The sequence below is a fragment of the Emys orbicularis genome, chromosome 1 (genome assembly GCF_028017835.1).
Source record: "Emys orbicularis isolate rEmyOrb1 chromosome 1, rEmyOrb1.hap1, whole genome shotgun sequence".
Taxonomy (NCBI): Eukaryota; Metazoa; Chordata; order Testudines; family Emydidae; genus Emys; species Emys orbicularis.
The window spans coordinates 336,355,069-336,371,274 of record NC_088683.1 but is presented as its reverse complement, the minus strand read 5'-3'; the positions used below and the strand labels follow the sequence as shown (position 1 = coordinate 336,371,274).

The following is a 16,206-nucleotide window of genomic DNA, read 5'->3' as shown; positions in this document are numbered from 1 at the left end:
CTGCCCCAAGGAGCACACTATGTTTTTTATTTTTTGCATTTACAGCATTTGGCACAATGGGGCCTTGATCACTGATTGGAGTTGTGTGGTTCTACTACAGTATAAGTAATAATATAATAAGGCAGGGGTCACAAATGCTTCATTCCCTCACTCATCCCAAACTTCCACATTTTCTCATTAAATTCCTCTCCCTCTTCTTCACGAGTATGCCAAGACTTCAACGTGGCATCCATCTTCACTGATAGGAAAGTACAGTGATACCATTCCCCCAGATTTAAATGCTGTGAGCTGGTATCAGATGCCAAAATGAGGCAATGGAAAGCAGTTATAGGGATCAATACAGGAGTAACTGGGGGAAATGTAATGGCTTGCGATATACAGGAGGTCAAATTAGATGATCTAATGGTCCCTTCTGGCCTTAAATATATATTAAAAAAAAAACCTTCAGGGAGCAACAGTTAAGAGGATCACCTTTGTGAATGCGTCTAGTCCAATGTATAAGAACCTAAATTAGCCTTGTAGCCAAGTCATCAGGTGTTCCCAGCTTTCCCTTTTAAAATATAAATTGCACTTTTCACTCAAAACAATCCAATGCCTTGTTGTACCAAACAGTATTAACGTTAGTACCGTTTGATATACAAGTGACTATTTTCTAGCTATACAGCATATGGAGCCATGCACATATGACTTTTTAAAAATGGCCATGCCTTTAAATGATACAGCCCTGACTGAGTAGTGGAGAAAAATGAATTTTTAAGGCCTTTGTCTCCACCTGGAGATGAATGTTGTGGCACAACCCATGTCTGATACTAGTATGCAAACGAATAAAATACCACCCAGAGCTTAAGATCAACAGTCATTCCTTCTAACTTGTATCGCACAAGACAATCATACCATCAGCATACTACAGTGTGCCAGTTAAGCACATTTAAAAAAACCCACACAACTCAGAGCAAAGGGCATTTCTGAGAAAGTAAAATCTGAAAAGTTTTGAATTTCAAAAATAGACACCACACTCATGGGACATCCTTCACTTTTAGGCCTTTGTCACAAATCTGGATCTTTATTGTTCTGAAATAAATGCTATAAACATAAGACTCAAAAACAAACTCCAACTTTCAGTCTCAGAAGAGGTGTGGTTCAATGCCCATATCACATGTAACAAGAAAACTTCCTTTAAAAAAAAAAGGAAAAAAAAAAAAAATCACTGTAAAGTCTTTCATAAGCATGAAAATGCAACCCTTGGTTTTGTCTCATTAGTTTGTATAGAGGTGGGCATCAAAAAATTCTGCATTTTCTTCAAAGTTCTTGCTATGACACTTGACGAACTTTTTGCCACTCAACAAATTCATCAAGGAGAACGGGCCCTGGAAATAGCAATGTTCAAAGTTACAAGATGCAAAGCCTTTAAAAACTACTTTTTAGTCTCCTCTTGAACTATAAAGGCTAAATCATTTAGTCTAGGTAGTGTTCAGTGTCAATTATTATGATCAAATGTTTATGAAGAATTTAAGATAACTAAAATTATACCACACCAAAAACTGATGAATGAGAGTTGTATTTGGGGGCTGGAGAAGGTGAAGTTTTGTTTGTTTGTTTGTTTTTTAAAATAAAGCATTTGACAGTTTGAGTAGATTTTATTAAATTAGTAAAATGATATTAAATTAACATCTTAATAGAGCTATGCTACAAACCAGGCTAAAGAATTCCCTTTTGCTAAAGATTTCAAAATTGCATGCTATTGTCTAGAATAAGGAGCAATATGAGATGCCTTATTCAATAAAAATGTAATATACTTGACTGTACTTTAGCTCTGGCTGGAAGAAAACCACAGATCATTCCCCAAGGATGGGAAACTATGTTGCCTCAGTTTAACTGGAGCCCAGCATTCATTGGCTCAAAAGAGAGGTTGTGTCCAAACCCCGGTTGTCATGTAGCAGCTGAACACAATGGATCAGATCCTCAGCTCCTGTAAATTGGTACAGCTCTGTGTGCTTCAAGGGAGTTACAGCAATTAACAACTGCTGATGATCTGGCCTGTTGCTTGTAAGCCTTTGGGCCAGTTTTTCTTTAGATTTATTCTAAATTATATTTTGTACTTTAAAGTAAAGTTTCCTTTCATGGAACTTAAATTTATTCCTCCATTCTGGGAACTGGGAATATTGAAACTACACTTGAATAAACAATGTTATGAACACTTACATGCACCATCTTCATCGTAGTTGCTAAGATCTGCATGCACAGTTCTGCTGAATTCTAACACATTGTACCACTGATCCTTGTTCATAACTCTATACTTTGATTGCTAAGAAAAATAAAAAAATATTTAATCAGGGAATCTGATAAAAATAGGTCTTTAATTTTTAGTATTTCAAGAGTTGTCTTGAGTTATTTCCCAATGTACACAATTCCATTACTGGATACTGACATCCATTATTTCATCAATTCACAAGATGCCCATCAAATTGGTATCTAAGGGCATATAACACCAGCTGAAAAAACAAATAGAAGATTAGGGGGGATATATTCTGCAACCCTGTGCAGAAGCCAGAGAGTTTCTCTGAGGAAAATGGTTGTGAATAGTATCCAGAAGATAAAATATCAGGAGAATCTAGTGGCTGTTATTGGGAAGCTTGGAAAAAAGGGTATATTTTACATCTTGCCCTGAATCAAATTCAACAAGGGATTCTCCTTCCCTCCAGGCTATGAGCTAAAGTAGAGTCCCCAAAGATACTCACTTTGGGTCATGTAGTGGCTTAAGTGGTAGAGAGGCACATTTAACTCCAAGTTTACCTTTTCGATATGAGAAGAAAGAAATTTCAGCTACTTATATTACAGCTCACTTTGGCTTGGGAGGGTGCAGCGGAAAGGAAAAAGAAGTTCTCCTTGGAGATATACAGAAGCTATTGCTGTTTCATAAATGTGTCAATCAAGGTGCAATGGAGGAGCAATATAGCTGTACCCTCACACAGAGGTGCACAATCCTCAAAACCTCTTCTTACAGCAGCACACTGTAATGTCACCCTCCAGACAGCTGAGACAATTTATTTTTTAAAACAATAATAGAGTGCATACCTCCAAGTACTGATAAAATACTGAGAACAGTGGCCATGTTCTTCCAAGCAGAAGCGCTAACATAGATTTTGCAGTATCAATATCAAGACTTCGCTGGTCTTTATCCTAAAATTACGAAGAAAGGAGCACTTAGGAAAAATTGATAAAGGAACTTGTACTCAAATGTTCTAATGATCAGACAGACTTACCCTTGCAAAATCAAAGGCATATCTGTAGATATTCTTAAAGGATGAAATGTCATTCAGTTGTGACCGCAAAAAATCAAACTTACTCTGTAACTTTTCTGTGCAGTCACACCTTAAACAAAACCAAATAAATAATGTTAAATAAATAATAAATAATAATAATAATAATAATAAAAACATTATATGCAAGGGTCAAGTTTGCGCCTATTATAAACATGCTTGCAGAGGGTAATATAGACCTGTTTTTCAGAAGCATTCACCATTCACAAGTCACTGACATTCGGGATGCTCAGGCCATGTAAAAGGACTTTCGTTTACCAAGTACACAGTTTAAATTCACTTCTTGTACTATTCAAAGTACAACCTTTTAAATTACCAAGGACCAGATTCTGCCACCTTACTTGTTTAGTATCATAGACTATCAGGGTTGGAAGGGACCTCAGGAGGTCATCTAGTCCAACCCCCTGCTCAAAGCAGGAACAATCCCCAGACAGATTTTTGCCCCGATCCCTAAGTGGCCCCCTCAAGGATTGAACTCACAACCCTGGGTTTAGCAAGCCAATGCTTGCTCTGCAAGTATTTCAAGCCTTATGGAGTAAGGTACCGTTCAGTGTCAATAAGTGCAGCAAAATCTAGATGTAAGTAAAGACCCTATGCTGCGCACCTTGCAGATACAAAATTTTCATTAGTTATACATATGTAAGAGTTGTAGATTGCTCAAGCACTATGCAAAATATCCTAGAGCCTCTTTTATATGACTTAACTGAAAGCTGAGAGCAAATACCACAGCATGAACTGCTCAGTGCCCATTAAACTGGGACTGGCAGAAAAAAGTGGTTCACAAATTACAGAACAGAATTTACAAGTATAAAAATTATTGCTCATGAAATTGGCTCTGTCAAAAATAGCTTTGGAAATATTTTTCTTAGCATGGCTCTTAAAAAAAAAAAAAAAAAAAAAAAGTGTATGGGCTAGATTCACCAACACTGGCACAGAATGGGTAATTTTCACCTGTGAATCCCACTGTAGGGATTCACTTCAAAGAAGAGCAGTTGGTTATATTAACTCTGCACTCCATTGGGGTTATACATGAAAGAGAGGCCATTAGGAATCTTGCAGTGCATGTTGCTGAGATGATGTGCCTCCTTCCCAACCAGCATCTCCTACTTCGGGTTGTGTTGGCTCACTCTATGCCTCCCAGGGGAAGAATACTGCTGACATTTTGCTCTGTCACAACTTCTACCAGGCAGACTTTTTGCTGCTGGTGGAGGGCACTAGCAACTACACAAAATGGCACAGGCCCTGGGCCAAATCTGTAGAGTGCAAAGAAGATCAGTCCTCACTAAATAATAAAATAATTAAATTGTACATACACATTACAAAAATTATTAGTTTTACACTTAACACTTAACCTCAACCCTGCCTTATTTGTTTTGTAAAATATGGTGAGCCTCTACATAAATAATAAGATCTAAATTAGTTCAGTTTTTATTTATCCTCCCAGGAAAGCCTGAACCATGTATTTGGGGGGGAGGGATAGCTCAGTGGTTTGAGCATTGGCCTGCTAAACCCAGGGTTGTGAGTTCAATCCTTGAGGGGGCCACTTAGGGATCTGGGGCAAAAATCAGTACTTGGTCCTGCTAGTGAAGGCAGGGGGCTGGACTCGATGACCTTTCAAGGTCCCTTCCAGTTCTAGGAGATGGGATATCTCCATTAATTATTATTATTATTATTTATTATTTGTCAACTTTCACTCTGGACACTTGTCCCTAAATTTGAATACAGTAGAGTTAAATTTAAAGTAAAACCAACATGCATACACAACAAGCCTGTCTCTTTCATTGTTGGAACCTTTGTCCTGACATTAACTGAAATATAAAAAAATATGTCTGCAATACATATAGGTATGCAATATGTAAGCCAATATAATGCCAAGAATGAGTGGTACTTTGACTTCTATTTTGGGGTCTATGTAAGGCAGACTCCACATAGAAAATGCCATAATAATCATTGTCCATCGGGCCGAGTATCCTGCCTTTAGTGATACCTGATGCGTCAGAGGAAAGTAGACACCTTGCACGGAGATGAGAACCTGGATTTTTGGACAAAAGCAGTCTGTCACCAAGTTCTCATTGGTTACTTATCTACCAGATTTTTTTAAAAAAAGAACAAAAAACAAAGCTTTATGCTAGTGTGTCCAGTACTCCCACAAAACGAAATAACACCACCCATATCATAAAACTCCAAGGCTTAAATGGTACTGACATATATATGCTTTATTTGAACCATTTTTTTCCATCTGCAAGGGAGAGAGAAGGCCTCTCTGCAGCTCCCACCTCCAATTGATGATTGATGATCAACTCCAATGGTTGATTCAACTGAACAGAAGTGCACTGAGGACTGAATCCATGCTGCCTGTTTCTCCAGTCATGTAAAGAAGCAGTCCCTTCAACTTCTTCCAGATTATTAGTGGACACCTTATAACAGGGGTCGGCAATGTTCGGTACGCGGCTCGCCAGGGTAAGCACCCTGGCGGGCCGAGCCAGTTTTACTTACCTGCTGATGTGGCAGGTTCGGCCGATCGCGGCCCCCACTGGCCGCGGTTCGCCGTCCCGGGCCAATCGGAGCGTCGAGAAGCCGCGGCCAGCACATCGCTTGCCCGCGCCGCTTCTCGCCGCCCACATTGGCCTGGGACGGCGAACCGCGGCGAGTGGGGGCCGCGATCGGCCGAACCTGCCGCGTCAGCAGGTAAATAAAACTGGCCCGGCCCGCCAGGGTGCTTACCCTGGCGAGCCGCGTGCCGAACATTGCCGACCCCTGCCTTATAAAGTGCCTTAGACCACAGACACAGTACAGCTGCAGTGGGAGTAGCAGAGAAGCACATCTTTGTTGCACTAGAGGTCCCACAATGTCAGATGATCAACTGAATGAAATAACTGGTGGAAGGTTTCATTTACATTAAACTTACTACTTTCTGTTGGGCTATAGAAGAAGGGAAGGAGAGGTGATGATGCGGAGGAATTAAGCAGGAAGGAAAGTTAAATGATGCTCATAAGAACGGCCATAATGGGTCAGACCTATTGTCCATCTAGCCCAGTACCCTGTCTTCAGACAGTGGCTAGTGCCAGATGCTTCAGAGGGAATGAACAGAACAGAGCAATTTCAATTGATCCATCTTCTGTCATCCAATCCTAGCATCTGGCAGTTGGAGGTTAAGGGGCACACAGACCATGGGGCTGTCTTGCTGAACCATCTTGACTAATAGCTATTGATGTAGCTATCCTCCATGAACTTAACTAATTTTTTTTTAAAACAGTTATACTTTTGGGCTTCACAACATCCCCTGGCAATAAATTCCCTAAGTTGACTGTGCGTTGTGTGAAGAAGTACTTCCTTATATTTGTTTTAAACCTGCTGCCTATTAATTTCATTTGGTGACCCCTGATTCTTATGGTATGTGAAGGGGTAAATAACACTTTTTAATTCATTTTCTCCACACCATTCATGATGTTATAGAGGTCTATCATATCACCCCTTAGTCATGTCTTCTCTAGGCTGAAGAGTTCCTGTCTTTTTTTGTCTCTACTCATATGGACGCTACTCCATACCCCAGTCATTTTTGTTGCTCTTCTCTGTACCTTTTCCACTTTTAATATATATATATATTTTGAGATGGAATGACCAGAACTGCACACAGTATTCAAGGTGTGGGTGTATAATGGATTTATATAGTGGCATGATGATATTTTCTGTCTTATTATCTATCCCTTTCCTAATGGCTCCTAACATGCTCTTAGCTTTTTTTGACTGCTGCTGCACACTGAGCGGATGTTTTTAAAGAACTATCCACAATGACTCTAAGATCTCTTTCTTGAGTGGTAACAGCTAATTTAGACCCCCATCATGTTGTAAATTCAGTTGGGATTATGTTTTCCAATGTGCATTACTTTGCACTTAACATGGAATTTCCTCTGCCATTTTGTTGCCCAGTCACCCAGTTTTGTGAGATTCCTGTGCAACTCTTTGGAGTCAACTTTGGATTTAACTATCTTGAGTAATTTTGTATCATCTGCAAACTTTGCCATCTCACTGTTTACCTGCTTTTCCAGATCATTTATGAATCTGTTGAACAGTTCAGGTCCCAGTACTGATCCTTGCAGGATGCCACTATTTACCATTTTCCATTGAGAAAACTGACCATTTATTCCTACCCTTTGTATCCTATCTTTTAACCAATTACTGATCCATGAGAGGGCCTTCCCTCTTATCCCATGACTGCTTAGTTTGCTTAAGAGCCTTCGGTGTAGGACCCTGTCAAAGACTTTCTGAAAGTCCAAGTACACTACATCAACTGGATCACCATTTTCCACATGCTTGTTGACACCCTCAAAGAATTCTAACAGATTGGTAAGGCATGATTTCCCTTTATAAATTATTAACTCTTCCCCAACATATTTTGTTATCTGGATCTGATTGTTCAGTTCTTTACTATAGTTTTAACCAATTTGCTTGGTACTGAAATTAGTCTTACTAGCCTGTAATTGCCAGGATTGCCCCTGGAGCCTTTTTTAAAGATCAGCTTTACATTATCTATCTTCCAATCATCTGGTACAGAGACTGATTTAAGAGATAAGTTACATATCACAGTTTAGTAGTTCTGATTACCACCTGGTCCTGATGACTTCTTATTGTTTTATTTATAAAGGAAAAAAGGAGAACTAACGATTCAAAGGAAAGGAGTTGTCAATAAGTTTCCGTTAAAACAACAATCGAAGTATTAAAAAAGGGAAGGACTAAAATAACTATGGTTAAAAACAAAGAAAAGAGACAGAGTTAAAAAGGGTGAAAGTTACATACGGAATTAAATTTAATTAAAATCCCAGATTTTAATTCCTCTTCTTCCATGTCAATTTCTAGGTAGAATATAAGATCTCTGAGGCAAGAAACCGTCGTCTTGCACATCTACAAAGCCCACTTTTGGGCAAAATATAAGTAATTGCATACAAAAAACCTAGTATGTTAAAATTATTATTTAGGTTGCATAGTAAATCACTCCAAAGTTAGGAAATGTTAGATGTATAGTTGCACAAGTAACCTTAATTTTGCCCTCTTGTGCGTCCATCCTGTGCACTGACTGAGGCAGAGGTCCTGTGAAAAAAATAGTACGTAATCATGTAATTAAAGACTGTATCAAAATACATATACACAAGGGATTGAATTAAGGTTGAAGAGGCAACTGTAAGTCTGGCATTTCCTAACTTTCGAGTGCTTGACTTTGCAACCTAAATAACATTCTTTTGACAGTTTTTTGTATGTAATTTATTAAAAAGTTCTTTAAAAAAATTTTAAACAAAAAAAGAGGGAGTTAGGGGGGTTCCTGCTCCATGAGATGCCCTTCGAGGTCAAGGGGGAAAATGAGCTGCTGGGTCCAGGTGGGTTTACAGAGTGGACCCCAGTCTGACGCTCTCTTCCCCAGCACTCACTGGGAAGTGGAGAATCCTGTCCCACGTGACACCCTTGCAGGGAGCATAGGCTACTGGGGTCATGTGCCAGATCAGGGGGGTGAGCCCAGCTTTCTTTTCCCCAAACTACAGCTGCTCTGGCACCTTCCTAGCATCTCCATTACAGTGTGTGCTGTTGTTGCCATAGCAGCCCAGCCTTAGAATGTTCACATTTAGTTATTATCTTGGCATGTTGTCAAAAGTTTCCTGAGCAACAAGAGAAAGAAAGGAAACCCTGATTTCACTAGTATCTCGGCAAAAAGCTGGATGGAATTTCATGAGAGAAAGGAAAGATGTCTCTAGCCTCAGGGCTTTCCCACTGACAATATCAAAGACCTGTGAACAATGGAGATATGATAGCTTCTCAAAGAATGGTCCCAAGAATCTTTTAGAATGGAAAGCATTAGGCAATGTAAACATAGGTGTCATTTCCAGCCCCTCGCCTATAATAATAAAGATGACTGACAGCAATAGAGACTGGATATTGAAATCCTCTATCCACTGAGTTGGTGTAGGATGCAATAATGCAAATTTCCCCATATTGCCCACCAATATACCTCAACACTGGTATATCTCCATATCCACTCACTCGTGTGTCTGCTGACTAGGATGACATTTCAAGATATGATTTTTGCTGACTAGGATGACATTTCAAGATATGATTTTTGCTAAGTGAACATTAGTCTATTAGGGTCTGAAACAAGATCACCAATTCATTTCAGATAAATCATTAAATTGATGATTTGATGGCATATGTCTAGTACTCCCAATGACTGACTGGGGCCAGGTTTGAATTGGAGACCTACGAGCAAAAGGTGCTATATTTTATCATCAGTCCTGCATACTATCCAGAAATTGAGAGAAGGGTAATTAATAGCTGCTTCCTCAAACACAAATTTGAACATGCTATCATGTATAAAAAACTCTTACTGTAACGAGGTCATCCCCTTTAACCATTCTTCCTTGGTAAAAAATCCCATGCTTTCAGCCTCTAATTTCCAGGCTAAAACTAACATAATAATCTGAGGAAAAAAAGAAAGGAAAATGTCAGTATACAAAGAAGACAATATTTACAACTATAATTTACAAATGGATATCTAGATGTTTATGAAGAACATCTAAAACATTCAAATAATTAAGTGATTGTGCTACAGACTTAAAGGATTCCAAAATGTGAAATGTAGATAAATTAGTTGAATTCTGTGTGACAATCTTTCCCTAATCCTACATTTCAGAAAATAAAGTATATCTATTCGTTTTAAAATAAACTTAGTTGACACACTTAAAAAAAAAAAAAAAAACCTCCCCAATTGTAACCTTGAGAATACAGCAAAAAGCCCCCATAATTAAGAAGCCACAACACTTTCCCCTTTCACTTACTGAAGTTTAAATTTAATGCAAAAAAGTTTATCGATTTATTTACTTAAATTTCCATTAATGTTCAGCAGTAAAACCTACGTTTTCAGGTTCAACACCAATGTCTTCACAGAACTTTTCCATTCCCTCTGGCCCTACAACTTCATCAGGACCTTCAAAACCAAAAAGAAATCAGTCTAAGTTATATAACATTCAAATTACAATCATTGCTAATTTTGATTACATACATAAAAAGAAGATATATTAAATAAAAGATTACATTTAAGAACTGACACAGAATTACAGCATTACTTGTATCTATAGCCTTTGTGGTAGAAAATGACCCTATCTGTAACGCAGGGGAAGATGAAAAGTAGAGTACCAGTTATCACTTACAAAGTATCCTCAAAGGCTATTTGATAACTCAGTCATCTTCAACATGATTTGACCTAGTCAACAAAGCCCTACAACAGCTATTTTGTCAAGGAAAGCATTCACTGAGGCCAAGTAGCTATTGTTTTTATTATTATTTTTTAAGTACTGCTGAGATTATGGTTTAAGCCTAAATTTTCAGGGGAGGAATCAAGTTATATGAAAATAATTATTTACCAATTAATAATTGTCCATAGCCTCAGTTTAGCTGATAATTTAGCATTTTGGATGTAATTTTATAATAAATAATAATAGTGTGATAACATTAAATGTATTACATAGCATCTAAGGATGAGCTTGCTGGGATTGTTATGCTTGGTTTTATGCTATATGCTGCCCCTTTGTATAATAAAGCCTCTGACAAGCAGCAAACTTGGCATCGTATAAAAAAAAAAAAAACACACATACAGACATATTCTGGGGTTTATCCATTGCATTGTTGCTATGATCCTCTCCCTGGTACTTCAGATATTTCTGATGAGTTTGTTCCAACAATTACTCCAACCGGGCTATTAACAAAGCTGGATGGACACATGTTGTTGGAAGGTCTATTTACTTTACATACCATTTTGCTAGGTCCTGGATAATTACTTAGGTATCTGCTAAAACAGCATGTTACCAAACTACAAAAGGGTGCATGTTATGTTTTTGGGACAACTATGGTAATTTTGCAAATTACTACTTTTTGGGGTACACGGTTAGCGTTGGAGGGGATGAGAGAGACCTATACTTTTCCATGCATTATAGCCATCTTAAATTAGCAGTATCATGGCTATGATCCTGAATCAGAACTCATTTTAAAAAACTGGTAATTCTGCTGATTAATGGAATTAGAGCCATAGTCAATTCTGAATATTAAAAGTTACTTCCTTTTCAGGTAATGCGTGCTATTGGCAGACAGGAAAGTGAATCTGGTTTGTAGAGCACAACCACTGGTTTATGGATCTAGTACAAGGTAGCACACTGCTGTCCAAGTACGTGGTTTTCTTGAGCATGGAATATATTTAATAGTTGAGCATTCAATCCTGAAACTGTTACAAATATGAGGAACTTTCCTTTACAATTAACAGCCCCATTGACTTCAATGGAAGTACTTGAGTGTGTTTGCACGATCAGACACTTAGCACTTTGTAAAGGACACTATGTATGAAATCCATTCAATGGGTTGCAACTTCATTGTGGTTACAGTTTTTTCCTCTCTACATAATATATTTTTTAAAAAGATTACATGTTTAGATTAGACGAGAAATCATTTAATTGTATCCTTAAAACATTTAGTCCACTGGTTAATATGCAATGATAAATAAATTATTTTTTTAAAATATAGAATATATACATTCACATAGTTCAAGACCCTATAAAATAAAACTGCAAATTGTACATCAATTTAGATTTCATAAAAGCACTATGAATTTAATGACCAAAAGTCCTTGAGATTGAAATCCTCTACTTTTCCACTGGAAAGATGTGGCAGAGCCCAGGCTAATCTGCCTCAAATGTAGTTTGGAGAGGCCACTGCTAGGGGTGAGAAGGTAGTTCACTTCTAAGCTTCTCAGCTGAGACTATCAAAAAAAGTGTCAATTGGTGTCAGTTGTGATATGGATACTCGATCCAATTCCTAGTGGACAAAACCAACTCATTTCACATGTGCTAGCGAACAGTAATGACTTAATCATAAACTATTTAGGATGAATTTTAATCGGTAATCTAGAGAAGTTGTCAAGTATTGGGGGTAGTTGTGTTAGTCTGTATCCACAAAAACAAGAAGGAGTCCGGTGGCACCTTAAAGACTAACAGATTTATTTGGGAATAAGCTTTCATGGATCTGAAGAAGTGGTTTTTTACTCATGAAAGCTTATGCCCAAATAAATGTTAGTCTTTAAGGTTCCACCGGACTCCTTGTTGTTTTTCTAGAGAAGAAGGGCTCTGTAAACATTAGCAATTTCCTAAGGCCCAATTTCTAACTGTTTAGTAGTAAATAAGCAGCAAAAAGTGCTTAACAAATTACACAAAACACACTGAGTTTTTGTTAAACTGAGTGATCAGCTGCACAGCAGGCTTAATGTATAAAAAGGGAACTTTCTTCAACGTTTAAAACAAATCTTTTCTGTTTGTGGGGTTTGTTTGTTGTCATAACTTAAAGCAAAAATTTAGGGTACAGTATTATGAACTAATGCACAGTGTTACTGAATGACCCTCCCCATTATGTTTTAAATAACAAAATTTAGTCATGCAAAAGATAATTAGATGTTATTTCACTGTCTGGAGAATCTTTTCGCACCCTGTTTTACTGTGTTTTGTTTTCCCCGAATCAATAGGAAGGACACTTGTTTGGCTTCTGGATAACCACTGTGTACAATGCAACACAGCTGTATTATTTTAAATAAGGCCACAGTAAGTAATAAGCCTTAGAAGTACTGATCAAGTAGAAGAGGAGGAGGAGGAGATGGGAAAGAGATGTGGGTTCTAAAGAAGTTAGAGGGATACTTTTTAGCTGGAAACACAATTGTACAAGAAACACCAATTCATGTGTCATGGCCTATTTATCCAGAAAAACATTAATGTGAAAAAACAAGTGTTAATTTTTAAAAATTTATTATTAGCTTGTTAATTTCAAACAAACCCATATGATTTTAAACATGTCTGTAGTTACTTCCATACCTGCATATTCATAAAACCAAGCCAGGCACTTCTTGCTTGAAAAATGCTCCTCTCCACTTATCAGTTTACCAGAGGCTTGCGATCTGCAATAGCTTATAAAAATACACATGCCTAAAATGTTAAATCCACTGTTCCTCATTTTTTAGAAATGACTATTTTCTATTAAGTTCCAAATACTTTATTACTAGTCAGAACTAAACCAAAAAATGTCTTCATGAACAATCAGCATATATGGAATTTGTTTTAGTGGCAGCAGTTTGATACAGTACTTCACATAAATTCTATGCATTGATAAGAGTTGTAGATAGTTCTCTCACACTGCCAAATTTATGACAAATATTCCTTGTCTGATATTTAAAAATACTACTAGTTTGCAAGAGCACAAAAGGATGTGGTCTGTCAAAATATCAATGCAACAGCAATAGCTCTTATGTTGTTAGCCAAATATTTAAACCTGGGTGCCTAGTTAGGCTTCTAAATCCATAATTAAATATCCTAATGTAAGTGACCTGATTTTTCAGAAGTGTTGAGCACCCACAAATCCCACGTTAGGGGAACCACAGAGTTCAGCACCTTTGAGAGTCACACTATTTTTATTTACATATATAAATTTGAAAATTTTTGTTCTCTTTTTCTAATGTAAACATCTGTTTATATCATCACATATCCTATAAATGGACATGCACAGTGTGTCTGGATGCCAGAGAAAATAATAACAATAAACAATCCATGGTAAATCCATTAATTTTACACACACACAATATGTAGACAGTAAAGATCAGGTTCTGCTCTTGCATATGTGCACTAAACCCCAATGACTTCATTGTGACGTGCAAATGTGTATGAGGTAAAATCTGTGCAGTCCATCATTCTACATAGATTACACTTTATAACCTACATTTCTTTCAATTAAAAGTGGTCACATCATCTTTAACAAACTATAACACCTTTAGAAAAAAAGTCTTCTTTCAAACTTAGAAGACATCCTTTTACATTATTAAAATTATTAGTTTATGTAAAAATGAGGTAAAAACTGACAGTAAAAGAGGATTTGGAATTATGCAATTCCTTCATGGCAACTTTAAAATGAGACGTGTTAAACAAGAAAAGAAGGTTCCAATGCTGTGAGGTAGTGGGCACATTTATCACCTAATAAAACACTGCAAAATTCACTGGGAGTTCAGGACATTCAGCACTTTGTAAAATCAGGTCTTAAATGACAAGCTGCATTTAACGCTGTGCTGAAGAAAAGCATCTATCAATTTGAGATTAAAAATGTAAATAATTAGGAAGAAACAAAGCCATACAGTGAGTTTTGGTTATTTTTTCCCAAGTTTAATAACTGTTTAAAACACTGGCCCTGATACAGAACATTAGAGCATTCCACTGCTAACCTTTTGCCATAGTGAAAACTGACTACTCCATTCATATTCTTTGTTTTCTGTCTTTTAGACAATTGCTAATCCATGACAATCCTTTGCTTTTCACCCCATAGCTACTAAATTTCCTTAATAGTCTCTTGTGAGAAACTTTTCAAAGGCTTCTTGAAAGTCCTGATAACTTCAGTCAGTTGGTTCTCTTCCACTCACTATTTTACTGACATGCTCAAATAATTCTAACAGATTAGAGAGGCACAATTTCCCTTTACAGAAACTATACTCGTTAGTTCCTATTATATTTTGTTCAGATGGGTGTATTATAATGTTTAATTGTTGCTCTAATCTGTTTATCTGGTACTGAAGCACAAGTGGCCTTTAAAAAGGGACTTTAGATACTCAGCAGATCTCTGGTATATTCATTCATTTTAATGAGATGCTTCTCACTTGTTTTGGGTATTCTAGGCTTCCTTGTTTTGTTGTGAATCCTGCCGCCCTACTCCCATTCTGCTACACATACTGTAACCTAACCTGGAGATTATGGGTACTATGAAACCCAGCCTCCCAGATCTACAGAACCGCAAGTGTGATGCAGTGGGTTTGAACAAGGAGACAGATATTGGGAGCAACCCAAGCTCCATAGTAAATGGCACAGTTATGCAAAATAGAACAGGAAAGAGAGGCAGGGTTGTAAGCTAGTCCCCTCAAGCTTGTTGAACAAGCCAAACATGGAGGCCATGCCACAACATACAAGATGTGTCTGTGACCCCGTTATGTTATGTCAAGCTGTCACTGTACTATGTGCTGCACTGAATGGCTGGGCCGCCCTGCTGCGATACAACACCCCATATCAGAGCAACAGGACGGCATGTGTCAACATGCCAACACGCCATGACACCATGGGATGTCGCGGCCAACTGATGTCGCGACGTGAGGACACGTGTCGCCAAGCCACAGCACGTTTCAGATCCACTCTGAGCTGTGACAGCAGGTCTCGGTGTCACCCGCCCTGGGGCACCAACACGTGCCCAGTGGCACCGTGCAGCGCTGACACCCCGCTGCCCAGCAACGCCGCCCCCACGCTGCAGCCTAGCGACGCCGCAGCAGGGACCACGGGGGGCGGGGATACGGTACCTGCCCAGTTTACATTTCTTGAGGCCGGTCTCATCCGCTACCGCTGCCGCCGCCGCGGATTTTCTTTTCTTCTTCACCGGCATCTTCCTGCCTCGGGGAGCGGGAGGGGCCGCCCCGCTGCAGGTAGCCGGGGCCCTCAAGCGCGTCCCCCCAGGGCACAGCCCCAGGCGCCTCGTGGGGACGAGGAGAGGAGCCCCGTGTTCCCCTCCCCGCACAAGCCGCCCGGGCCTCGCCGCTGGCGGCTGCTTCTGCCCCGGCAGGGAAAGTGCGTGTCCCGCTACGGGCGGGTAAGGAGGGACCCGGCGGCGCGACCCGGACGCAGACGGCAGGACTGGAGCAGGAAGTGACAGAATCGCGGGGGGCGGGACTAACAGCGAGGGGCGGGTCCAATGCTGGTGCCTGACACACCCACCTCCGCGCGCCCACGCTCCTCTTAGCGCCCCACGCGGGGCGGGGCTGAGCGTAGCGAGCTGCGCTGCGGGCGCT

The 16,206-nt window shown here is 39.1% G+C and overlaps 1 protein-coding gene across 2 annotated transcripts; it reads right to left on the bottom strand.

Annotated features, from left to right (window-relative positions):
• Positions 1 to 974: 974 nt before the first annotated feature.
• DCUN1D5 (defective in cullin neddylation 1 domain containing 5) lies at positions 975 to 15,820 on the bottom strand. Of its 2 annotated transcripts, XM_065416020.1 has the most exons (8): positions 15,721 to 15,820; positions 13,211 to 13,302; positions 10,220 to 10,290; positions 9,692 to 9,783; positions 3,264 to 3,372; positions 3,076 to 3,180; positions 2,203 to 2,305; positions 1,243 to 1,367 (listed from the first exon to the last, which is right to left on the bottom strand). In XM_065416020.1, the coding sequence occupies exons 1-8, from the start codon at positions 15,801 to 15,803 to the stop codon at positions 1,312 to 1,314; spliced, it is 711 nt and encodes a 236-aa protein (XP_065272092.1). In that variant the 5' UTR covers positions 15,804 to 15,820; the 3' UTR covers positions 1,243 to 1,311. The 2 variants fall into 2 exon arrangements, with proteins under 2 accessions (XP_065272099.1, XP_065272092.1); XM_065416027.1 differs by lacking the exon at positions 2,203 to 2,305 and having other exon boundaries at positions 975 to 1,367.
• Positions 15,821 to 16,206: the final 386 nt, after the last annotated feature.

Bases quoted from the DNA above. Each gene is read 5' to 3' on its own strand.
- DCUN1D5 (XM_065416020.1), bottom strand. From the start codon at position 15,803: ATGCCGGTGAAGAAGAAAAGAAAATCCGCGGCGGCGGCAGCGGTAGCG. The intron at 13,303-15,720 runs GTACCGTATCCC...TATTTTTATAAG, and splicing joins AAGAAATGTAAACTGGGCAG to CTATTGCAGATCGCAAGCCT. The intron at 3,373-9,691 runs GTAAGAGTTTTT...GTTTTGTTTAAG, and splicing joins AAGGGGATGACCTCGTTACA to GTGTGACTGCACAGAAAAGT.